Source organism: Rissa tridactyla, chromosome 2 (assembly GCF_028500815.1).
Source record: "Rissa tridactyla isolate bRisTri1 chromosome 2, bRisTri1.patW.cur.20221130, whole genome shotgun sequence".
In the NCBI taxonomy this organism is placed as follows: domain Eukaryota; kingdom Metazoa; phylum Chordata; class Aves; order Charadriiformes; family Laridae; genus Rissa; species Rissa tridactyla.
The window spans coordinates 48,320,175-48,345,484 of record NC_071467.1 but is presented as its reverse complement, the minus strand read 5'-3'; the positions used below and the strand labels follow the sequence as shown (position 1 = coordinate 48,345,484).

The 25,310-nt window shown below is 42.3% G+C and overlaps 1 protein-coding gene across 1 annotated transcript; it reads left to right on the top strand.

Moving 5' to 3' along the window:
* The first annotated feature begins 1,694 nt into the window (after positions 1-1,694).
* DSG2 (desmoglein 2) lies at positions 1,695-25,310 on the top strand. The gene is made up of 15 exons (XM_054193323.1): positions 1,695-1,881; positions 7,945-7,980; positions 8,764-8,898; positions 10,142-10,300; positions 10,589-10,733; positions 11,635-11,795; positions 12,631-12,765; positions 12,911-13,096; positions 14,032-14,291; positions 15,123-15,265; positions 15,939-16,166; positions 17,485-17,715; positions 18,745-18,869; positions 20,053-20,421; positions 22,576-25,310. Exons 1-15 carry the CDS (start codon positions 1,837-1,839, stop codon positions 23,596-23,598), a joined length of 3,381 nt encoding a protein of 1,126 aa, XP_054049298.1. The 5' UTR covers positions 1,695-1,836; the 3' UTR covers positions 23,599-25,310.

Genomic DNA, 25,310 nt, shown 5'->3' with positions numbered 1-25,310 from the left:
CGCAACTGCCAGGTTAAAGTGGAGGAAAGGCAAAAAGAAATTGTACTTCACTGGTCGGTGACACGGCTACTAGCTGTATTAGAAACAAATTGATACTGTTTGAGATTTATTTCAGAACATCAGGCAAATTCTCTCTGTAAATTATGAACAATAGACGTTTCCCATGCAAGGGAACTAAGTAAAAAAAAGCCCCAAACTTTTTTATGATAACTGAGGGTCTTGTAGGATGTGCAGGACATGTAGCCGACCCGCATGAAAGTTACAAGCAACATAAGAACAGACATCTAAATTCTGGCAAAATAATTTGCAGAACAGCTTCTGTCTCTCTGTGGTTATTGAGCTCTGTGAAGAAGAGATCATTCTACTCATTCCTTCCATAAACAGACAGGTAATTTCAAAGGGAAATCAGTGCTAAGGATTTTTCAAAGGAAACTAAGTTAGATTTTTACTCTATCATATCAGCAATAAAAAATTGGCAAATAGTTATAAATATATATATTTACCAACACTTCATTAACAGTGTGTTGGATGGGCAACCAAAAACTTTTTCAGAATTCCAGGAATTACTAAAGGAGAATTTTTTACTAACATTTTTACTTTTACTGACATTAGCTGTACTAGCTACATCGGTTATTAAACTTCTCAAGAAGGGTCTTTTCTTCTTGAGACCCTGAAGAAGATCCTCAGAGGATCTTGGGGTGTATTCTCGTGCAAAGGTACACATTTCTGTTTGGTTACAAAGTGATCAGTCCAGCGCAGTGACTCAGTGACAGAACCAAGAAAGAATACGGAAGCCCTTACTGCCATGCGTTTCATGCATATTGGCTTCTTTGTTTCTGCCTTTTGTTTTCTTTAACTGAGGAAAATTATATTAATGCAAAGGGTATCGGCAAACTGTATATTGTGAAATTCTAAGTAAATAACACAAATAGCTATACATAACTTCAGAATAAAATGTGAGGTAAAACTGTTTCCCTTGTGATCCCCATGTATATTATAATTGTCGCAACTGATGTCAGGTGCAATGTGAAATTATTTATCGTGCACTGTTACAACAGAAACAAGGGGACATAATTTAATTGGAAAGACTCCCATACGGCAGGTTCCCTCGCCGAGCCCCAATAGTGTCACCCACAGTATCCTAACCAGCCGCTTCAGAAATTATTTACGACAATTGAGCATAATCTTAGAAAGATTAATTAGGTAAGTGCCTCAAAGATGAGAGGATGTATGGGAAGTGTATTTAATTGTTTTGCCATCGTGAAGAATCAGTTATGCCTTCGTAAGCATCAATTAATCAGGTGTATCCAGGAGACATCTCTGCCAGATAACGGCAGGAAGGATACGGCTCGGAGCGCCTTAAAAAGATTACGGGGAAAGTTAGGGTAAAATAACTCACAATTCTATTTTCCCTTCGAGACTGTATTCCTCCCCCCCCCCATCAATCTGTAAATTAATCGTTTTGTTGTGGCAGTAGCTTTGCACGCCTCCTACACGTTCCAGCTCGCTTTACCGGAGCGGGGAAGAGGGGAATAAAAACTAATCTTTGAAAGCTCTGGGTGAAATGGCGGCGGTGGGCGCCCGACGGGCCCTCGGCGGGCTCCCGCGGGCGGGGCTCGGCGGGGCGGTGGCCGGGACTCCCAGCCGCGGGCTGGGCTGGGCCGGGCCGGGCCGGGGCCAGGGCGGGCCAGGCGCCACCTGCCCCTTCCCTTCCCGGCGCGGCTCCCCGCCCGCCACACTCCACCCACCCGCGGCTACTTTTCCCCCTCTCGGCGGGCCGCCTCCATTTCTCCCGGCGGGAGGCCCGAGGAGGTGACCCCGGTTGAGACGGCGGCCATGTCGAGGGGCCCCACCGCGGCGGGGCGGCTGCTGGTGCTGCTGGTGAGTCCGGGCCCCGACTGAGGAGGGGAGGGTCTCCCGGTACCGGGTGTCGGGGGGAAGGCGCTGCTCGGCCGAGGAGAGCTGAGGGAGCCGCGGATGAGCCCCGCGGAGGAGAGCGGTCCCCGTCGGGGCTGGGCTGCCCGCCCGCCGCCGGCTGCCCCTGGCTGGGGACGGGGGTTCTCCCTTTCCTTGGAAAACAGGTAAAAGCAATCGCCGTCTGCCGCCTGAAAGCGGGTGGAGGGAGAAAAACCCGGTAAGAACGGTATCTCGAATGGGTGGGGTTCACATTGCTGCCGGCTTCGTGTTCAACATATTATCTGTATTAATGAATTGCATTACCTTTTCGAAGGAATAGTGCCAGGAGGGAACGTGGATCTTAAAGTATGATTTAATGGAGATCCTTATTGCCGTAGAGAAGTGATACCAAATTCTCAACAATCCACAACACTCCAGGCTTTCTCTTTCCCTGCCCTCACTCTTTTTTTACTCAACCTTTTTTACATTCAACCTTTAAGACCTTCCACCCTATGAAATACCATTCCAGACTTAAAAGCATGGAGTATTCCAAGACAAACCGAGACCAGAGTGCCAGGCTTGTTTGATTTGGACCGATGCTTTCTAGCCGTTTCGAGAGGTTTTACAGGAAGCTCTCCTTCATATCTGTCGTGTTGCTCTTTAGCTTTTCACCTTTCCAGGCTGGCAAAATGCCTGCGGAAGCCGGGTGGCTGCCGCTGCCGCCGCCCAGACAAAGGCAAGGGTGGAGGCCAGGCCATGGGCTGCGCAGGGGAGCTGCCAAGGAGCCGGACAGGGTTCAGGAATGGCTTGTTGCAGGGTCAGGCTGGCAGGTGCTGTCAATTGTCACCTTGGTCCCCAAGCTTTAGATCCTGCAAAATCAGGTTTGTTGACTGGTGACCTGTTGCCTGAGAACTTTTACTTGTGGGTGGCCATAAATCAGACAGCAATGGTTAACCCTGTTCTTTGGAGCAAGCTGGGAGTTATGGTTTAGTTGGAAAATGTTTTATCCTTGTTTTGCCCAAAAGAGCAATATAAAACACGCAGAGTGCTACTTGTACAAAAGTTTTCACCAATTCTTTCTGTAATAGCTGAAGCCACGCTGCTGTCTGTTTTGGTGGGCTTGCACTGGCTCAGCATGCTGTTGGTTTTGCGTGAAGAAAAGAGGAAAATTATTTTTCTTAGTCTCAGCTAAAGCTGGGGCGGGGTATGGTCTATTAACTCAGTTCAGTTCCTAAATGCCTCGTTGTCAGATAGAATATTAGAGCAAGTGAAGCTGCTTTATAGTTGGTTACTGTCAGAAGAGAGAGAGACGCTGCTGGGTTTTGCCTTTTTTTGTCTCTTTAGGGTTTTGGTTTGGGTTTTTTCCCCTATCTGGACAAAGCCATTCATGTGGCAGGAAGTGTAGTTGCTTGTTTGAGAGCATCAGATTAGGGTCATTTATATCTTATGACATGTAAGAATGGCACTAATGACTTCAAAACTTTAAGAAACTACTGAAAAACAAAACCAGTCTAAAAGTAGTGTTTTCCCAAGGTGTCTTCTACCTTGGAAGCATCGAGAACTATAAGTTCTTCCTCTCCCTGTTTTTCCTGGAAGTACCTCTTGATTGTATGCACTCGCTCCCTGCCTGCGGGCTGCATCCCTGTATCGTCATCCCTGGGTACCTGGCAGAGGTCACAGCAGCTTTCCCTATGTCCCTGCCTCCAACCCTTTTCCAGGGATGTCCAGGCATGCCGGATGGTAGTGCACCTGTGGGGTTGGGCTCGACGTGGGCGTGTGTCCAGGACACACACCCAGAGCTGTGGGCCTGCCAGGCGGGCACGGCTGGTGAGGATTATTAGCCTGGGAGGTTTCTCGGTCATTTCTGAAGGGGGTGGACATCACATCTTCAAAAGAGGAAGTCTTAAAACACTTCCTACATTTGAGTGAAAGAAGAGTCAACAGAGATGCATGAATCTTACCACGCGAGTAACAAAACTTATTTTTCTCTGAATGTCTTCTCACATTGTACTTCCTTGACGTTTGAGATGTCAGACTCAAACTGGGTATAGTGAAATTCAGTCCAAAATACATTAGATCACTATTGTAATGTGAGAGCTGGTAGCAATTGCTTTTCAAAATTCATAGAAACAAGTTAAATTAAAAAAAAAAAAAAACCAAACACGATGCTTAGTTTTAGAAAGAACACAGGTGAGGTAATTCAAAGCAGCCTAGCTTCCATTGCCAGTAACATGCTGAAATACGGTAAAAATATTTATAAGCATCTGTTCATTGATTCAGCAACTTAATATTGTTCCAAAAAAGGCAGGAAAAACCAGCACTATGGTGAGATATGAAAGCAGGCAGGTGAGAAATACATAAGATCTAGTATTGAATTAAATCTATTTAATCCTATTGAATTAAAGGGGTGTATTACTTGGGACACCATACTTCAGAATAAAATGAATCCACCCAGGAGATACTAGAGGAAAGCAAAAAATGCTGTCTAAATTCAGGAAATCCTTTTTTATGATTCTCGAAGTGAGCTTTCAGAACTGGGAACTGAGAAAAGAAAGTGGGTAAGATGCAGGGTAAGTTTTCAGATGTATGAAGGATAATTGTGAAGAAAAGGGAATTCCACTGTACAATGAGAGCATTATCAGCATGGCAAAGAGGGAGATTTGGTTTGAGGTTAAGAGATCTCAATACAGGTGTTTGAGTTTCTGTTACGGTAAATGGAGATGCAGTGGATGCAGAGTGCACCTATTTGGTTGGATCAAATTGTGCTTTCGAAGCAATCTCCAGAGTGTGTGAATCTGATCCCTCCTGGGTGAAACTGCGTTGGGAGATGCATCCGTCTGCTCATGGGTGTTTGGTCTGCGGGACCAGGCTAATTCTATTCTGAAAAACCACAAAGCGTGGGTTGTGTAGCGCTGGGTTCTCAGCAGCGACTGCTTTGCTCTGCAGATCCTCTCGTATTGGGTTTACAAACTAGACGTAGCTACAGTCAGTGGAGCCCAGAGAGAAATAGATGTGAGCTGGCTTTGCGGCAAGTTGAACTGTTCTCTGATGTCTTTGTCTGTATTGGCTATATTTCTGTTGATTATAACGGAAGTTTAGGCACTTAGCATTCATTTAGACATGTAAATTTGCACGCCTTAATCTGAAACTGAATCTTATCCAAACAGCAATATGATCAACTTGCAAAGAGCTAAAAATTAGGATGATAAAACGAGGATAAAAATTATCAAAGACTTCCCATCTGTAAGCCTATCTAGGCACCACCTTAGGTTAGCTAGCGAGGCTGTGGGACCTCCATCACTCATTTTTAAGAACAGGTTAAACAGTTGTCAGGAAGCACGTAGGAGCAGCTCATCCTGCCCCAGGGCTGGGAGATGAACTGTTGGATAACCTTGGATGGTCCCTTCAGCCTGCTTCTCTAACTGTGGAAGATCTTCACTTGTCTGTCATCTTGGACAGCAAACTGACTCACAGGAGGTGCAAGGTCCTTTAGTCGCTTCCTGATCCACATGAACGTGGACTTGGGCAAGAGCAGCCTTGTGCTCCCTATACATGGCAGTCACTCCCTTCTTTCCCCTGCCCTCTTGCCTACTCCTGCTACTTTTCTGTAGTCTTTCATTCCATTTCTATTACTTCAGGCCTCAGGTTTTCCACCTCATTTTCTGTAACCATACAGTTATCTTCTGAAAATGCCTTCTCAGCTCTGTGTCATCAACAGATGTCATCAGTAAATGTCTGGGTTTTGTGCCAAGGCCATGAGCCACATCAAATGACAGGCAGGGCTTTCCTACTCTTATTAAGCTGTTTAATAGAAGGCAGCTCTAGGATACTAAAAAAAAAGGCGGGGGGGGTGGGTGGAATTAAGAACTCAACACCTTTTGGATATGTGATTTTTCACTTTTTCTTGAAGAAAAAATCATAGAAAACTGCTTTTCTCCTTTCTAAAATATTTGGATCCTTTACAAATTTCCAGTGAAGTGCAGGATCCCTTTATATATTTGTTCCATACCTATTTATGCATCTCATAAATAAAATGGCATTCTTCAACACCTTTTGTAGATATCTTAGAAGTCCCTTAAGGGATTCCCTGTAGACTATAGATTGAAAAATACAAAAGCAGAAGTATTTTTTATTGTTTTAGCAATAAAACAGTGTTTTGAGGCTGCTTTGCTACTAAGCAAACAAAAAGATTTTTACTTTTCTTTATCTTAATGACTGATGTAATTTTCTCCACCTTCTTGATATGCATCTCGGTGACAGACCTGCTTATTCTTGAACTTCAGATGCTTTTGTTTATACTGCGGTTGTCAGGTTTCCAATACAAGGAAACTTCTGACCTTGTGCCTCTTAGTTCCATTCAGTATTGAGACAGAAACACTTTCCCTTCAGTTTACCAGTAATAACAAACAAGGATGTTCACAATGGCATCTTGACAACTATTCACCTTCCAAAAGGGTTGCAGCTTCTGTTGGAAAACCTTGACTGTTGTTGGAAAACCAAAATTCCCCTGCCACTCTTGCTGGTACAATCTCATTAATCATAAAAATAAATTTTAAAAATCCATCTAACTAATAAAAAAAATTAAGAATCTTCATGAAAACAACTTGGTCTAAGGTGTAAGATCCTGTAGCCCTCACAACGCGTGTCCATTAGGGAATTTAGTGCTTGCTGATTTTTGTCTTCAGAATATATACATTTCAAAAATTGCCATTTGAAAGACAGTTTTGTTGTGCAAGTCGAAACAGCAGTCTGCTGCATTGCTCAACATCGTCCACCTCATTGTTGTATTGTGTGGGAAAGAGATAACATCTTTTTTTTCTTTTTAAAAAAAAAAAAAAGCTGTCATCGATACAGCAATCAAGGCTGAGTCAGAGGTATGAATAGGGAGAGCCCAGTCAGCAGTCTAGAAGAGAGTCAAAGAGCATATAAAGAAATACTCCCTGATTTATTTCAGTAGGAAATCACCTTTTCTGTGCCTGCTTTCCCTTAGGCATTGGTGTATTAAAAAAAAAAAAAAAAAAAAAATCACTTAAGATGCAACAGGTAGGTAGATGTAATAGTTCTGAGAACAATAAAAGTATTCTCTTCTCTGCCTATACAAAGCTCAAAAGCTCTATTTGTTGGTTTCACAGGTTGTAATAACCTACTTCTTGTTACTGTTTTTTTCCCAATGCGTACGTTGTTGCACTGTTTGAGGGTTTTTGTTACCTGCGGAGTCTTTGGTGCCTGGAGAGTGGGTGTGAACACAGGGTCTCTGGTAATTTGGCTGAGGCTCCAGTTGCTTCCAGCTGGGATGAGGCACCTAACTGAGGTGTTTAAGGGCATGTGTAACTGTCCCGGGCTATGCTGGTGCATGAAGAGGTGGGCAGTCCCAATGCTGGATGTTGGCATGTAAGGTTTTGTCAGAGCAAGCATGGTTTGCTTGTTGGCATGCATGTGTCTCAGCCTTTTGTAAGTAAGGTATGCATGTATGCCATTTATCCTCCCAGCAAGGCGCTAAGTAAAGAGCTGCTTCTGCCCTGTACACTTCAGCAGATGTTTTGAATAGTCTTTGCTTTTAAACGTTATTTAACCTTTTTTATTCTCTTGTTGTGGTTGGTAACCCACCACAGCCTGCATAATGCATGATTTAGCCAGAAGAGGGAGCTTCTCCAGGATGCTGCTGGCAACCGAGACTTACCTTCAATCAATGGAAAAATCCTATTGTTTCGGAATACTGAAGCATTATTCAGCACTAAAAAAATGGTTGTTTAAAAATGACAATAAAGTTGTATATATTGGGTAAAAAATGATTAATTGCTTATTATCTGTTTCCTGCTGGGAGAAAATTGCAAAACTATATAATTATAGTGTGTATCTTTTATGTGAATGGTTATGGGTAAATTTTTCAGAAGCTGTTATGGGTAAACAGTAAATATTAATTGATAGAGGTCAGATGCCCTCTTCCTTATGTCTTTGCTGTTCTTATGGGGAAGGTTATGTCAGTTAGATTTTAGTACTGCTGAAGTGACAGAAAATTAATAATGATTATCGTAAATTCCATTGCAGATCTGCTTGAATTATGGAAATGGACTCTACGTGAAGGTAGGAAATAATGTAAAACAACTTTTCTTTATCAGTGCCTGAAGAAGGGTTCTCTGAGCAAAGAGCAAGTGTCAAAGGCGTGCTTTACATCAGTGGATAAATACCTTGTTTTACTGTTTTCTGAAACGTGAAAGCTGAGTAATGAATAATGAAATGAAAGATGAAGTGAATAGATTCCTACATCCATCAAACTGAGTGATGCTCAACTTTGAGAAACTTCTTCTAAAATATTAATCTTGTAGATATGTTTTGTTGGTTTTTTTTTTAACTCTCTGTGAATGAAATCAACTGCTATTTTATGGGAGATGTTAATTGTGGAAACATTTCCAGATGTTAAGCTAGAAGCCAGGAGACACAGTAGGGACCAAGCCGGACAGAAGGATGAAGGGTCTCATGCAGAGCGAGAACAAGGGGTGGTTGAGCAAGAATGGTAGAGACAGTGGATGGGTTGATTAGAGGCCTCCTGCTTCATGTGTTGAGTTTCAGAGAGAAGGCTGAGTATGAGGCAGTGTTGGTGGGATGGCTAACAGGGTAACATGGCAAAAATAGTGGTGCTGTCTTACTGTCTTGATGAAAAGACTGGTGTAGTTTTCCTCTTCAAACAGCTTGAGGAATGTATAGCTCTTAGATTGTGGCTTGGAAAGTTAACACTGCTCCATGATTCCAAAGTTACTAGCTACTGAAAGAGCAGAAGTGATGCAGAAGTCTGGTCTACAACAGCAATATAGCACACATATGAAATGGCTAAATATAGTGCTGACATCCAGCCTTCTTTTTTCACAGGTTTATAATCGAAATGACAGGAGTGGTGTGCTGGCTCACCCCAACAGCCTGTTCAGGCAGAAGCGAGAATGGACGGTCCCTCCAGCTTTCATACGGGAAGAGGAGGATAATTCCTATAAGAATCCAATCGCTAGAGTAAGCCCAGACAAGAGAAAAATACAGAATTCACATTAAAATAGAGATGAAAATGTAAAATAAGGATGTGGCTGCCCTAAATGCATGCACAAACATTTCTTGAATTTTAAAGGGCTATTGAATGTCGGTTGAAGATTGAAGAAACAGATATCCTTCTGTTTCCTTCCTTCAGCAGATGGGTTGCTCTTGCAGACTGATTTGCCTCAGTCTTTCACCTTTACCCAGCCACCAGTTTTCATAAAATTGTTGTGAATGCAGTATCTTTGAGTTTTTTCACTCCACCACCCCTAGGCAGCTGTGGTTGAACTTGGCAAGCGGGTCCCAAAACCGCTGGTGGTGATTGGGCAGAAGGGTGTACATGAAGCATGATTATGTATGCCTACTTTTTTTATGAAACAGAGCTAAAAATAACCAAGGTGCTATCCTTTGTGCAAGAATTACATGCATTTGGTTCAGCACTGGTGTTGAAACCTGAATTCACCACACCTGTCACTTCAGCCTATAAAGTAACTGTAGATGACAGCAGGCTGTTACCGTCTGGTGATGTTGGCGTAACACACGTGTTTTTCCAGATGTTTCACATATTTGCTGACAGCAGAGGAAGGGTATGATTTCTAGTCTATGCAGCCTCTTCTACCTGTTCCTCTCCAGGTCTGACCTTTTTTCCTGCACCTTGTCACTTCCTCAGTCCTGGTCACAGTCGCTTGCTTAGGTCTAATCTCCCTTAAAAAGTTGTCATATTTTATTTCCAGGCTTTACTCAATTAACTTCAACCTCTCCCACTCAACTCGTTCCAGACTCTCCCCCCCCACCCCCCACCCCTTGGTCTTTCTCCGCGTTTTATTTACCCCCGTGTGTTTGATCAGCCAGTTTCCTTCTTCCCTCACTCCAGCTTTTCACCTTGTCGCAGTGGTTCTCCAGCTTTTCCTTGCATTTGTATCCTATCCCACTGTCTTCCTCCAAGCATTCCGAATTTTCTTCTCCCACGGACCTCTCCGCTCCACAGATCCCAACTGTTGCACTGCCTGTTGTGTTACTTACCTCCCTGCAGCAGATCCTCAAACAGAACATGCAGGTTTTCCTGCATTCCTGTAAACATCTCCATGCTCAAAGGAGTGCGGGAAAATACTTTTAATATTTCTTTTTGTTTGTTAATTACAAAAATAGCAAAAATATTTTCTATGCATTTTTAAAACGTGGTTTTATTTACCAAACGCTATTCAATCTGTTATATTCCTGCTAGATACATTCTGATCTTGAAGCTGCAGGGGTAGTGGTAACTTATACTATATCTGGTCAAGGAGTAACAGAACCCCCTTATGGATTATTTGTTATCAATGGAAGGACTGGAGACCTGAACATAACAGGAAGGGTTGACAGAGAAAAGACTCCAATGCTACTTGTAAGTTGAATCATAACTTTTTCCTTATAGGTGCCCTCCTATCCATTTTTTATTTTGTTCAAATGTGTTTGCCTCAATTAGTTTTAATCCAGTTTCTAGGTATTGGTGTGTGTATGTATGCTTATATTTATAAGTATATTATATATGTTTTATGTATATTATATGTGCTTATAAATATCTTATATTTATTATTTATATTTCTGTATATTTCTATTTTGCATATGCATTTATATATATATTACAGTCACTCATTGTATTTGCTTGTTGTTTCTCTCTGTATTATTTCAGCTCAGAGGTCATGCACTAGATAAGTCTGGAGCAAAAGTGGAAGAACCAATAGACCTCCCAATTAAAATTGTGGATATAAATGACAATTCTCCGGTGTTTTCACATGAAGTTTTTGTTGGTTCAATTGAAGAATTAAGTGAAACAGGTAACATTATTTTTAATTTTTTTTTTTTCATTTAGCTTTTCCCCACACGTGCGAGGGCACAAGTGAATATACTCTTTGCAGGAGCATATCTGCAGCATTCTCTTGTTTGCATAGGCCAGGTTACCCATGTGTGAATGCGAATTTTTATTCAGGGCTAAGTTGTGTGGTGTGATGAAGGGAAAGCAGCCACATAAAGGCAACGGAGGACAACACTTCCTCTATGGAACTTACTGACCATCTGCTTCAGTTGAAGTATTGAGTTCCTTCAGCTCTCTTTCAAGTCAGTAGCAGCCATATGGTTAATGGCTTCTTTGCCTGAATTCCAGCTAATGTTCAAACTTGGGCACTGGGTGCTCAGGTACACCCCTTTCCAGAGGACAAAATCCTGTGCTGTGAGTTATAAGGGGGTTGCACCATGAGGACCACCATGGATTTTGAGTGAAGCTGTTGGAGGGCGTCAATACAGAGCAATTATTTTAATAACGCTCAAGTAGAGGAGTTAGTAGTGCTCCCTTTGGAATAATGTTGCAAGGGAAATGCAGCCTGTTGTTCAAAAACTTTTTCTTTCTTCTCTGTATGATACTTACAGTTTTCTGTCAGAATTTTTGAGCGAATTCAGCCTGCTCTGTGATTCTGGTGCATTGAATTCTATGAGTTACAGGTGTGCAGATACAATCTTTTTGTTTGCTAGAGGATATACTGTTAACAAGTAGTTGGATCTTAGGAGTTCTTATTCAGCTCTGTTCATTAAAAAAAAAAAAAAAAAAAAAAACACAAGAGCATCAAAAAATTGTGCGGTGCATCTGACAACAGTCTCTTAGTTTGTGACATTACATGCAGTAAAAATACCTGGCAGTGCATGGCAGTGTAAACATACTATATTTTGTTTGCTTTTTTCCAGGTACAATTGTAATGAGGATAAATGCAACAGATGCAGATGAGCCAAATAACCTAAATTCCAAAATTGCTTTCAGGATCGTTTCCCAGAGCCCTAGTGATGCATTCAGTATGGATAAGGATACTGGCGAGGTTCGAGTAGCAAAAATAAACCTTGACAGAGAGGTAAAAAAAAAACCCTCCCATTTTTTATCTGTTAACAGTGGTCTTCTGATGCTGGTTGTGTCACTTTCAGCTCTACCTGCCGTGCTGGAGAGCTCGCCCTCTTCCTTCCCCTCCCTTAGGATTAAAGCCTTGTCTGGTTGATGTGTGTTTTTCAGGAACTGAGGGAGCGGGGTGTGGTGGGATCAAGGCTGTGTTCCCCCTGTCACCTTTCTAGCACAGCACCAGCTGTTGCTTTCAGTCCCTCCCATGCAGCCAGGGCAGCAGTTACATGAAGTGAGGGATCATTTCTCTGTGCTGGAGAGCATGTGGCAAAGGCAGCCCAGATCACCATCTGCGAAGCTGCTGACTGCATCTAGATTTTTGTAGCCTGCTGCGCAAATCACAGTGCAAAAAGTTAGGGTGGGTGCTGCTGTGAAACAGCTTTGAAAGCCACGGATTACTAGCAACTTTACCTGTGCTTGCATGAATTTTCCCTGGCCAGCAGATGGTGATCTGGATGTTAGCTCTGTGGCTGAGGGCAACACCTCTGCCTCTAGCCCTGTCCTGACATGCAGGTGTTGCTGGTCCTGTTCCCTGTTTATGGCCACTGAAAGTTTTTGATTTGCCATGTAAGTACAGTCTAACTCTGTCGGGGAGATGCAAAAGTCCCAAATCCTTTTCAAAGCCTCAGTTCTACTCAGAGCCAGTCAAGGTAGCTGCGTGTGAAATTTACTACTAGCTAAAGAGAAAAGAAGTTATAATTGACCACAAGAGGGATTACCAAAATGTAGTAGAGATAATACAGCAGAGAAAGAAAATTTAGCCCAGTTCAAACACTTTTTTCTTACCATGGCAGACACAAAGTAGTTATTCATTGGTGGTGGAAGCAAAAGACCGTGATGGTGAATTAGGTGGGAATGCTGCAACATGTTCTTTAGAAATCAAGATTTTGGATGTCAATGACAATCTGCCGGTGGTTGAAAGCAGTTCAGTAAGTACATTTATCACAATATTTGGCATATTCCTACACCTGCCAGTATTCCTTTGCTTAATACAAGGTTGTGCAAACTTTCTTGCACTGGTGAAATGAGGTAAATCATGATATCTTTTTAAAGAAGGGTATTTTTTGATTGCAGTTTGAAGGAAGCATTGAAGAAAACAGAGCAAATGTGGAAATTCTGCGAATAAAAGTGTTTGACAAAGATGAACAGTTTTCTGATAACTGGCTAGCAAACTTTTCATTTGTTTCTGGTAATGAAGATGGGTTTTTTCGTATAGTAACAGATAACCAAACAAATGAAGGCATTTTGACTCTTGTGAAGGTTAGTATATTATTTAGAGTCCTTTTTAAAATATTAGAATAATTTATGCCTTTTAAGTTGACATACAAATTATTTATATTCATCAGTATGTAAACTGTAAATTTACATGGTGGACACTTTTTTCCGTTGGTGTATTCAATAATTCTGTGCAAAATAACTTTGTCCAGGTTTGACATTTACATTCTGTGTGATCTCAAATATATCTAGTGGGGCAGAAGTCCCCAGACTTTCCTTGTCATTGGGCAACAGTGTTAACATGTTTGCTGCAAACTTTCCCATATTTTTGCTCTCCTTGCTGGTCTCAGTTTATATTTCTTTATTTCCCATGGTGACAGATAACATTGCAGGCAACACCTACTCCATGAGCCATGGGCTACAGGCTATTTCAAAACTGTGAAAATATTTCTGTAAATTGAGATTCCTATCTTATGAATGTCACTCTCCTTTAGTCCACAAGAACTGATGATGCATAGTGCCCTAAGTATCTTTTTTTTTTTCTCTTGCTTTGGTTTCCTTATCTGAAAACTGATAACTGTAAAAAATTGATAAGCATTATTAAGTAAATGAATTGGTCTTAAAATAAAATAAAATTGGGCCAAGTAATACTGAGCACTGATTCACTAAAAGTAAAGGCAGAATATATGGGTAGGGCTGATTGCCACCTACCTTAAATTAGTTTAAATTCAGTACTATGAAGACATATATATGGTGTCATCCATTAAAAATAAGAAGAGTAATCTTCCTTAATCTTGAAGTATTGAAGCATTATGTATTGAGAGTAACATGTTAACCAACAGTTCTTCTTTGCACTGGAGCATCCTTATTATTTAAATAAGAATGCTACATTATTATTTAAATATTAACTCTATGAATATTCTCTAGATACAGATTCTGTCAAATTTTGAGTGATTTTTTTTTTTTTTTAATTACTCTAGGAACTGGATTATGAACAAATGCAAAGCCTAAACTTGGGCATTGTTGTTACAAACAAAGCAGAGTTCCACAAGTCAATTAAATACAGTTATAAAGCACAAACAATTCCAATCAAAATTAAAGTGATTAATGTGCGGGAAGGTCCTGTATTCCCCGGAGGCACAAAAATTATTGAAGCAAGTGAGAAACTGCAGATAAAACAGGTTATTGGACAGTATCAAGCCTATGATGAAGACACTGGAAAAACAGCAGAGCGCATTATGTAAGAATCTTTTTATAACATCATAACTGAATAAGTCAGAAATCACATCTTACTGTAAAAATGTGTATACTGAACTGAAATACTCAGAGGCACATAGTTCACACCTAAAACAACCTCATCATCTCCAATATTCTATTATGCAGAAAATAGCAGACTTGCAAATCCTACTTGTTTGGTCATATGCGGCGAGACGTGAGTGTTTGTGCTGACATTGTCTCTGCTTGCACACTGTCATGCCTGTCTACTTTTGAGAGTAGACTTACTCGTCTGACTTCATCATCTGCAGAAACATCTATCAATTGGACAGAAAGGGTGTAAAGTAGATAACGTCTGCATGTGCGTATGTGTGTTTCGCTTTTGAATCCTAGCTCTTCAGCTAAAATGTTGTTGATCCACCACCGTGGCTTTTACAAATGGTGCATACCAACAGAGGTCCATACCCAGTGGTGGACCCCTCTCCCCGACACCTGTAATACAGTCTTTCCTGTGTGGCTGCTGCTCAGCTTTGGCTGGGAGCAGGGATGGAGGGGAAGAGGACGATGACTGGCAGCACAGCTCCCTCTCCTGCTCCAGTCTAGCTCCCCAAGTCTGTTTTTAATAATGCTTCACCCCTCAGTCCTGGCTCTAGAGGGAAAAGCAAGTTTGAACATTCAGGTTGGGTTTATAATGCTAGGTTTATAGCTGAAACCACTTCCAATGGCAGGAGCGTCAGACCTAGGGATTTGGCCTCTGCTTTAAATGAAGAGTAAACATACTGTCAAGCTGCTTTTTCTGCTAATGGTTCTTTTCCTCATTATAAATGTGTACGTCTTGATATGTAATTTTAATCAGATACGTAAAAGGAAGAGACCCAGCAAACTGGATCACAATAGACTCAGTCACAGGTGAAATCCGACTTGCCAAAAACCTCGATTACGAATCGGCTCATGTAGTAAACGGTACCTACACTATCACCATGTTGGGCGTAACTACTGGTAAGTTGAGAGGGTTTTGTTTTCATGCTAATTGGTTTGTTTAGGGTTTAGTCTGCCTTTCTGCAGCTATAGTTGGTATAACCTCCCTGTCTTTAACTGCCTAAAAGTTAGTGCCGTTTCCCATAGGCTCTGTATTTGGAGGAGAGACGCAGGCAACTCATTGAAATAGGATGAACCTTGGAATGGGTTCCCAAGGTGCCTGTTTCTCTTCTTTGACTAGATGGAGGTGAAGTTTTTGTAAAGGTTTTGCAAAGACCAAGTCTGATGTGAGCATCCCTTATCAAGGTGGAAATTGCCAGTATCTCAGTATGCTAATTGACAGACTTCAGAATACTGAGTTTTCTTGAATGCTAAGCAAGAAAGACTCCTTGAACTTCTTGTCTATCCAATTAGAATTCTCCTTTTATAATCTGTGTATGTGTTACTGTGTAATCATACACAGGAAATGTTATTTTTTTAAGTTAAAATAGTAAACCAGCTTGCCTTCAGAAGAACTTTGTTAATACGTTTATTAACATTAGGAATGAAATACTGCTTCCATAAGCTCCAAGGAGAGCTCTTTTAACTTATTTCAGCAATGTTTGTGTTTTGGAAAACATTAAGTTTTTTTATTTTAAGACAAAATTTTTTCATTTTTCAAATTAATTTAACTTGTCATGTTTTAAAATCTTAGATTTTCCTAAGAAAACGGTCACTGGCACAGTCGTTATTCAAGTTAAAGATGAGAATGATAACTGCCCAGTTATTGTGAACCCTGTGCAGACTGTGTGTTCAGATGCAAAATTAGTTGATATTACAGCCAATGATCTGGATGGTTACCCAAACAGTGATCCCTTCAGCTTTACTGTTATCGATGAGCCAGAAGGAACAGCGAAAAAATGGCTGATTGCATCCAGAAATGGTAAGAAAATATGTTTTTAATTACTTTCAGTTCTTTGGAGTCCTAGCGCCGTAATTTGTTGATTTCAGTCAAACTGACAGTTTGGCTGATCCAGGCCAAAAAACTCATATATATGGAGTCAGGCATGAAGACACATCACTCACATTCTGCTCCCTTCTCTCTAATGGCTGTAAAAGCATAGTCGTGTCTTCTGGAGCCTGTCGCTTTCCCTCAGTTGTACCATCTTTTCCTAGCTTGATGACCTGTATGTGGTGACCAGGATTCCATGGGTAATGCTGGGATCAAGCCATTCTCATCTTCCCACAACAAGCATGCAATAATGGAGGATGCTTTTTGTTAAAACTGAGCTTGGAGATGTGGTTGTGTTATTGGCTTCAGTTGCTCTAATTTACAAATAAATAAATAAATAAATCTGTCTGCACAGCGGACCTTGAAGAGGGGAAATTCAGTGTAGCCTGTCTAAGATTGTCCGGCACAGTAGGAACAAAAATAGGTCAGAAATCATAAATAATTTTAATGAGTATTTAAAAATGAGATGAGCATTTATCTTCTTATGTTTCTGTTCATATAAGCTGGGGAAGTGCTTGAAGGAAATGCTTCTGGTAGAGGCATTAGATTAAAGGTAGATCTGGTAGATTGAAGGCACCAGTAAACACTTTTTTCTTCTCAGACAAAATATTCTGTCCTCTGTAATCCTGCAGCAAAGCGTTCAGCAGAGTCTTCCTAATGGCCAGGATTAGGACCAAGAAGGAATCTTCTTAGTTTTCCTTGCCCTGCTTGCAGCTAGACTAGCAGTAATTGTAGAGATCACAGCTTTTCCAAATAGGGTGGCCTTCCCTAGCTGGAAATGTCATCTGAGCATCTCTTGCCTAGCTTTGTCCTTGACATGACATGGCCACAGGAGCAGGTGGTATGTTGGCTCCTCAGTCTCTGCCTGTGGTCTACAACAGATTAATCTCCTAAAGACTGAAGATGGTGAATTCGGCCTTTGGCTATCTGGATGACATGAAGGTTAATGTTATATAGGTGATTGGGCTGTCTTCCATGATAAGTCTCTGCTGGTGTGAAACTCTTCACGGTTATCCGAGGCTGCAAGTGAGCATGGCTGCTTTGTTACCAGCATGAATTAATTGATAAAAGTAATGCTGGAGCAGCAGGTAATTAAACTTAATTCCATCGCATTGGCTGGACTTAACTGGAGGGGGCTTGTTGGGAGCCTGTGAAGTTTTAATTTCCCTTAGTTTACAGGAGTCAACTTTATCTCCGCTCATTTCATGTTTGTCTCTTCTTTTTCTTTAACCTCCCGCTTCTGCCTCAGGCACCAGTGTACAGCTGGTACCACAAAACCTGAAGCTGGGCAGAACTGAAGTTCCCATCCTAATAAAGGATTACCAAGGGTTCAGCTGTGCTCAGCCACAGTCTCTGCAACTGACTGTTTGTAAGTGTGCGGATGACGGTGTATGCAGAGAGAAAATTACCGGCGCTAACTCAGTGGGTCTGGGACCAGGAGCAGTTGCACTGATCATCTTGGCATTTTTACTTTTGCTGCGTAAGTAATTGTTTCATATTATCTCAGAAGCACAGTAACTATGGTCTGTAAGGCATCAGGAAAGAAACAGTCCGGTTCCCAGGTTTTATCATCCTGATATATTCTGTGTAAACTCGTGGTCTGTGTGAAGTCATGGCAGATCCCCAACTAATTTTGGTAACGTTAGCATTTCACCCTCAAAGGATTTCAAGCTGTGCATTTTAAAATTAATATGCACAACTTTAATATTTGTTTATGGCGCTGTAAATAACAGGTGGGGAAGCGGTAAGGAATCCTTTCGGTCCTTCCCACGCCTCCCCATGTGAACCCTAACTCCTCCCACTCAAACCGCAGCGCGGTCTCCACGCTCTTCTCCCTCACTGCAGACCCAGGTCTTGGTGCCTTGCTCTGAGCAGCACATGACGTTGTTCTTTGATAAGACAAAATAGAAACTTGAAAATAAGAGAAGAATGGTTGTAGTCAGGGCATGGCCATGTGTGCCAGTGCTGCATTTAAATAGCAACAGTTTATTGCTTGTACTAGTAGCAGTCTAGCTACAAAGTTCATGCCACGTGAATACACTCTGTTCCTGAAACTGTATTGTTTTGAGTTCCCCAGGCAACGCTCTAGACATGTCACAGGAGTGGTGAGGTGGAATTTACATGATGCCATGTCGTTACCTAGTAGTAAAAGAACAGGAAGGGTTAGAAATGCTGAGGTGGTATGGTGATATTTAGGGCTTGGTTTTGATAAATGAGATCTTTGATAGAAGTGTAGCTATATATGTGGTATATGCATGGTCATCTGCAGGATTGAGGCCCTGACAGGTTAATTGTCAGTTTACTGTCTAGGAAACCATCCTGGCCTATGTTTCTAGGAAATACCTTGAATATTTGGGAGTGTATTCAGTCTTTATCAACTCTTATGCTGATCACTAGGTCACTAAAGATACATTTCGATATGAGAGCTGACCACACTTGGATACTGGCTGTCAGCATGCTTTGACACTAATCATCACATAGTTAATGGCAAACTCGTACTTCCCTGTAGTTCTTCCGCTGTTACTGCTGCTGTGTCCCTGCGGCTCAGGAGCGAAGGGATTTGCTGCGATACCAGACTACAGCGAAGCGATGTTGCGTCAGTGGAACAGCGAAGGGGCAGCTCCCGAGGAGAAGGCATGTATCCCTAATAGCATTCATTTTTCATTTCTATCCAAGTGTTCAGTTGGGCACTTGGCATCTCTTCCACATTACGGCTGGTGTTTCAGGGCTGTGAAACCACACACAAACATTAATTAAAATTAACCCTGTGAGGCTCAGTGAAGGATTAATGGAAGATGAATTCCACCTGCAGCTCTAGAAACACCAGCCATCATGTTTTAAGTCCCAAAGTAAGGGGAAGAAATCAAGCAAATGTTGATGCTATCTGAGTAGGAGATAGGAGTGTGGGGAAAGCATTGATGCTGTAAAGAGTGAAGCATTTGCAAGCCTGGAATGTTCTGTGTCCCTTTGGGAGCATGGTAAAGCAGCAACATAATAGATTATAAAGTTTATAATAGATTATAAAGTTTAGCTTCTAGTTTAAAGTTTTAGGTTGCATTTTAAATTACTTCCCTGTGTGTTTGCTGCCTGAAAGTAAATTCTTTTTTTTTTTTTTTTTTTAAAAAAGCAGAAAAAATTGCAAATCTGTAGGGGAAACAGTGAATGCGAAGAGAAGTTTGCCCTTTCTTGTTATGCTACAAAACCCAGGGTTTGTTTTTTTTTTTTTTTTAAAAAAAAAAGGGCATCACACTGGCATGCTTTTGCATAATAACAAGGAAACGGAAGTAAGGTAAAAGACTTTGATATAGGGCCAATGCTTACACCAAATTCTTGATAAAAGACAATTAACAGGGAAGCCAGACTGTTAGAAAAGAAGAAAGGGCCAGGCAGCACCATAGAAGCAGCAGGCAGTGCACACTCGCCAACTTTGTGTCTGGGGAAAGCTGGACAGAGTCTGTCTTGGAATAGCTGAGCTCCCTGGAGTTTTGCAAGCCCTTTTTTTGGTAGTGGTTTGGGGTTTTTTTGGTGGTGGTTTTTTTGTTTTTTTTTTTTTCCCCCGCTTTGTCCCAACCCGTTCAGCTTCAAGAAAACAATGATCTATAGAAACATTTCCATGATCCTCCTTGGGAACACAGTTGTGGAAGCTGCACCCTGTTTCAGGAGGCTGTTTGCAGCAACATGTATTAAGTGCGAATTCAAACAAGTCATAAGACAGCACACTCCCAGGTCCCACCCAGCCCCGCTGCTGGTTTGGTGAGTTCAGTGTGCTAGACAGCGCAGCTTTCATGTCACATCGTAATTTGTGTTATTCATGTAGCCGGTGCTAAGCCTCATCCCATCCACTGCATTGGGGAACTTGAGAGGAGCAACCAGTGGAGCAGGAGCAGCAGCAGCAGGAGCGGCAACAGCAGCAGCAGCAGCAGCAGCAGGAATGAGTGGAGAGGAAACTGCGGCAGGAGGAGGCAGCTCGGCCTCTCACGTAGGAGAGCATCGCAACACGATTAGCAGGGAAAGGTGGGAAGAGCAAAGACATCTCCTTTCTGGTGCTGAATATGGAGCCATGGCAGCTGGAATGGCTGGAGGCATGGCGGGTGTAGAAGGCAAGACAGTGGTGGCTGGAGGAGGAGTCGCGGTGGGAGCAGCAGGAGCCATGAATGAAGAGTTTTTAAGAGACTACTTCAATGATGTAAGCATATGACCCGCGAATAACTGTATTTTGATATTTACACTTAGCGTTGTGAAATGCTATTCATGTTACTACAAACACAGATGGGCAGATACGTATATATGAGCAGTCCTGATACAATGGCCAGTGTTGTGTGCATGTGGAGTTGAGGGCATTAAGGATTTTTGGATTAGGCTCATGTGTAGGACTTAGAGCATCACAATGCTCAGTCTTGTACCACTGGGTGCTTACAAGGTCTCCCACAATGAGACCCTTCTCTCGAAGGAGGTACTTGGGAATGGGATCCAGAATATTCAGCAATGACCAGGGAGTCACTTGCCCAGGAAGAAGCCATGAGAAAGACTGTGTGATATAAATCTCAGGGATTTAAGCACATTAAACTGGCCTGAAGGGAGGTACCTATGACTCATCATGAGTCACAGCTACAGACTTTGTGATGGAGCAGGTTTTTGAAAGATAAGCCATAGATGTCAAATGGTAGAGGGTGGGTCTGCATTTTCAAAGTAGCTGATGAAATAAGCGGTGCTGGACTTGTCTCTTCGCCCAATGGCCTGGGTAAAGAGCTGCTTATCAGAAGTGTGAGGCACATGTTGCAATCCCCTTTCTGTTTTTTTTTTTTGTTTTTTTTTTTTTTGCTGACCTAACCATTGACTAATAAGCTATTCCTACCCATTGCAGCTATTCCTCTTTGCATAATGCACATCATTAGTCCGTATGCTGGTGAGCTCCTTATAGTGGAATTTTCACTTCCATATGGCAGAGAGTTACAGATTGTCCATTACCCGTACAAATAAAACATCTTCACGCCCTACAGCTGGCAGATGATGGGGTTCTGCAGGGGAGTAGCTGTACAGCTTTGAATCACCACCACAGGCCAGGGAAGGATTTGAGCTTAAGACACTTGTATGTCTCCTGAGTACTTTAACTACTGCTCTTCTGTGTGAACAGATGTAACAGTAGCAATTCTACTTTCCTTCTGCTCTTTGCGCTTCCTAATATTAAGACATACTTTAAGCATAGCTGCCTGCTGAAGTCCTGCAGGAGGGCTTTGTAAAGTCATACTAGAGTAGCCTTTGCAACTTCTGAGAGGCCAGACTATCTCAGATTATAGGAAGGGAAAACAAACAAACAAACAAAAAAACCCAACACAGACAAGTAACCAAACAACATAGTTTCAGATGTGTGCTAATTTTTGTAGAAGCATTTCAGGTAATGTGCCTACTTCCAGGATCAAATGCAGATAAACATACAGAGTCAATTTGGGTCTGGATATATACCACATTACACAGCTGCCTGAGCTAATATGCGCTCCAGAACTTCAAATGTGGCAGAAAAGTGGTTCTGAGCACAAGCCATCAACCGTATTAGGTAAAGCTGGTTCAGCACGCCCAGAGGATTCGTCTGTCTTCACTGCTGGAACTGGAGCTGGTACAAGCATGTACACAGATACTTGTGCTGGCACTGGCAGCAACTCCATTGCAGGTGCTGCTTTCAAACTGAGTTGGTCCCGGAAGCACAGTAGTCAGATGCCGTGAGCCCTCCTTGTTGCAAAGCGGCCTGCATACAGCCTAAAAATTTATATACTGCACTATGTTCCCATACTTATCAAGCCATTTAACTTGGTGATTTGTTTGCTGTTGGGCTCCTTGGGTGTGATCCTGCAGGTTATGCTAGTGAAAAGGGCTGCGGCAGGTGATGACATGTCAGCATGTACTCATTAAACGTATGTTTAAATGTTAGGGTACTCTCGGGCATGGTTTTGGCACTCTCCCACAAATGCTTAGTTACAGTTGAAGGCCATTCAGTTGAACCCCAAAATAAAAGCAATCTGATTGTAAGGATGGAGCAGTATCACAAATGGCACAGTTCCTGGTAGGAGTAGTAGCAGGTGGTGATAGTAGTCAACGTTTTCAATTTAATTTCATGTTTTTCTTCTCATCAAGTGTGCTGTCGAGTTCAGACTAAATTCAAAAAAGCAAAAAGCACTTTTAGGTACTGCCCTTGGTTAGTTGATGGTTTCTGTGGGTTCAGTTAAGGTTGTTTTTTTTTTTTCATTTTGACCTTTTTGACCAAGTGTTCCTTATTTTCAGATTCATTAAGTTTAGAGCTGACATTAATGAAATGTTGCTTGCTTTTTTTGTTTTCTGTCTGTAGAAAGCTGTCTCTTTTGCGGGTGAAGATGAAGCCCAAGCTGCAAACGACTGTCTCCTGGTTTATTCCCAGGGAGAGTCAGGCTCTCCCCACGGCTCCATCGGCTGCTGCAGCTTTATTGAGGGTGATCTTGACGACCACTTTCTTGATGATTTAGGAGACAAATTTAAGACTCTAGCAGAAATATGCATAGGGAGACACATCAGCATGAAAGACAGTAGCTCCAGAAATGAATTGGGTTTTGGTCTTAATGAAGCAAAGTCGCGGTTCTTAGATGAGCAAAATGTTTCCAGCTCGGAACAAGCCTTTGCCTCGGGCAGCTGCTTCCAGCCCACCTCAACGGTGCACATGGGTGGTGGCGCAGGAGAAGCCACGATGTCCAAGGAGGTGATCACGGAAACAACCTTTGCATCCCACTCTGGGCAGCATGACACCCAGCACCTTCCCACAGCCCGTGCAGAGACTAATTTCACCATGACAGAAACATCTTACTCAGCGGGGGCTCCCGCCCGCTCGGCAGCTGTCTTTCTAGACCCCCAGTTTAAGGAGAACATAGTGGTGACAGAGAGAGTGCTGGCACCTGCGTCAAGCTTGCAGGGGATGGTGGAAGTCCCCGATTTGCCACACAGAAGTAACGTGGTGGTTACGGAGAGGATGGTGAAGTCGGAGGGCACTGGAGCAGGAGCCCTGATGGTTCAGGATCTCCCCGACTCCCAGTACGTCGTGGTGAGGGAGCGGGAGAGAGTGCTTGTGCCTGCTGCAGAGCAGGGCTCTCTCAGCTCCCCCACTTTGGCAGAGGGGCACAACATGGTGGTGAACGAAAGGGTGGTGACAGCCTCGGGAATGCAGAGCAGAGCCGAACAGGCAGCGAGTGCCGACTCAAGAAGGCAAGAGCATGTGTTGATCGCAGACTCTGTGCTTAACCAGGCAGGCTCCATCTTAGAGGGGCCACCTCCTGCCAGCACCACGCTGAGCAAGTCTTCCAGGGTCACCAAGTACAGCACGGTGCAGTACACTTGCTCATAGCCTGGCTCCTTGCAGGGGTGACTGTGTCTGGCACCCTTGTGTCTGCATGTGTCTCGCCTTGGGCTTGTTCTTGAGACATGAATTTGCTGGAGCTTTCAGAATGACATGGACTCGCTTGTGGTAGTTTTTATAAATATGTATTGTGACCACGGAGTGAGTAAGGAAGTCTGCTGCAGTTCTTACATAACATTGGCAGCGATGCTTTTGAAGTGGAAAGCTGTGGGAAATACATTCATTTTTGTTCCTTGTTTGCTGTTTTTGTAATTGCTTTTTATTATTCAGTTAGTGTAATAATACCACATAAGCACAGCTGCATAATTATGGGAAAGCAGAAAAAAAAATATTAAAATGTAGTGATGGATAGTAGCATACAAAGCACAAGTTCAGTTTTCTGAAGAGCTGCTCAGTGTGTCTGCTGAAGTCCCCCATAAGGGGCATCAGTTTCTCATGGCATGTTTGCCGTCTATTATTTGTGGGCCAGGGCAACTCCTCTGAGCTGCAGATCTCTGCACCTTGGTGAATTGATAAGAAATCTCCTGTCTGAGAAGCCCAAGCCACCAGAGCCAGTACATCCTCAGGGCAGCAGTGTGTTGATCTCCTGGAGGGATGTCACAATTTCGGGTTATCAGTGTTTGTACCTTAAGCAATCGATACTTGCACGTTAGCACAGGGGTTAAAGAGAGCAAGTAGCAAAAAAGCTGAGGACCGCAATTTTGTTTGGTACCTTGATGTAAAAATTCCATTACTTGGTGTGGGTCTAGGCTGACATGACCAAGTAAGCATTTGCATCATATAGATTTTTCACTGGCTCCTCATTGGTCCTTTAATAATGTATGAGAAACAGGCGAAACTCACCTTAGCTGTAGAGCCAGAGATTCAGTCAGTGGCTTTGCTAGCGAGGTTTATGGCCCTTAGACATTTGTAGGATCTGATTTACAAGTGCAGTTAACTAAGTGATTTCAGTTGTGTCTGTGAACTCACAGATACAAGCACAGAAAAGCAGCCTGGGGTGTGTGTGAGGTTCTGCAGGCTGCAGTACCAGAGCCTGGGTGGGCTGTGTGCTGCCCTATAATGGCAGCTTTCCTTAGCTCTTAACAAGACAAGAGAAAGCTACCTGTACTTGAGCAACACTTAAAATTACTTTTCTTTCCATGAAATTTATGTGGTAATAGCAGAAGACAGTACTGCACTGTTTGGCACCATGTAGATACGCATATGTAAATATTTATTTGTATGCAGTTTGAAATATTTTAAAGTTAATTTTATAGAGTAAAAACTGCCATGCACTCCTCTTTTTTTTCAGGGTAGAAGGACGTATTTTAGACGAGGTATCGGTACTGTATTTTTTAGCAAGCTGGTTATAAGTGAATGCAAAGCCAATGCACCTGCAGAGCTTTCTGGTTGTCTCCATCTCTCTTGGAGTTTTCCTGCAGCTGCAATGTTACATTTTTCCACTGATACGTTTTGCCTTTGACTAGACATGTTTTCAGTGTATTTGATTTGAGTCATAAGGATGTAAAAGTTGATTCAAAAACATAAAGAAAAAGTAGGTGCTATGGCTATGCTCAGTAGGGTGCATCTTGACAGATGGGTCCTTACATTGAGTGGAGGAGTACTACCAAGCAAATCAAACTACTCACTTGCTTGGACCTGTTGGTTATTTCTCTCTTAAACTTCATTTTTAAAGTACATGTATTTACTTTTAAGCAAGC

What these genes read in the sequence shown, in the direction of transcription:
- DSG2 (XM_054193323.1), top strand. Translation starts at nt 1,837, where the DNA reads ATGTCGAGGGGCCCCACCGCGGCGGGGCGGCTGCTGGTGCTGCTG. An exon ending in GAAATGGACTCTACGTGAAG is followed by an intron (nt 7,981 to 8,763) that starts GTAGGAAATAAT and finishes CTTTTTTCACAG; the next exon opens with GTTTATAATCGAAATGACAG. An exon ending in CGGTGGTTGAAAGCAGTTCA is followed by an intron (nt 12,766 to 12,910) that starts GTAAGTACATTT and finishes TTTTGATTGCAG; the next exon opens with TTTGAAGGAAGCATTGAAGA.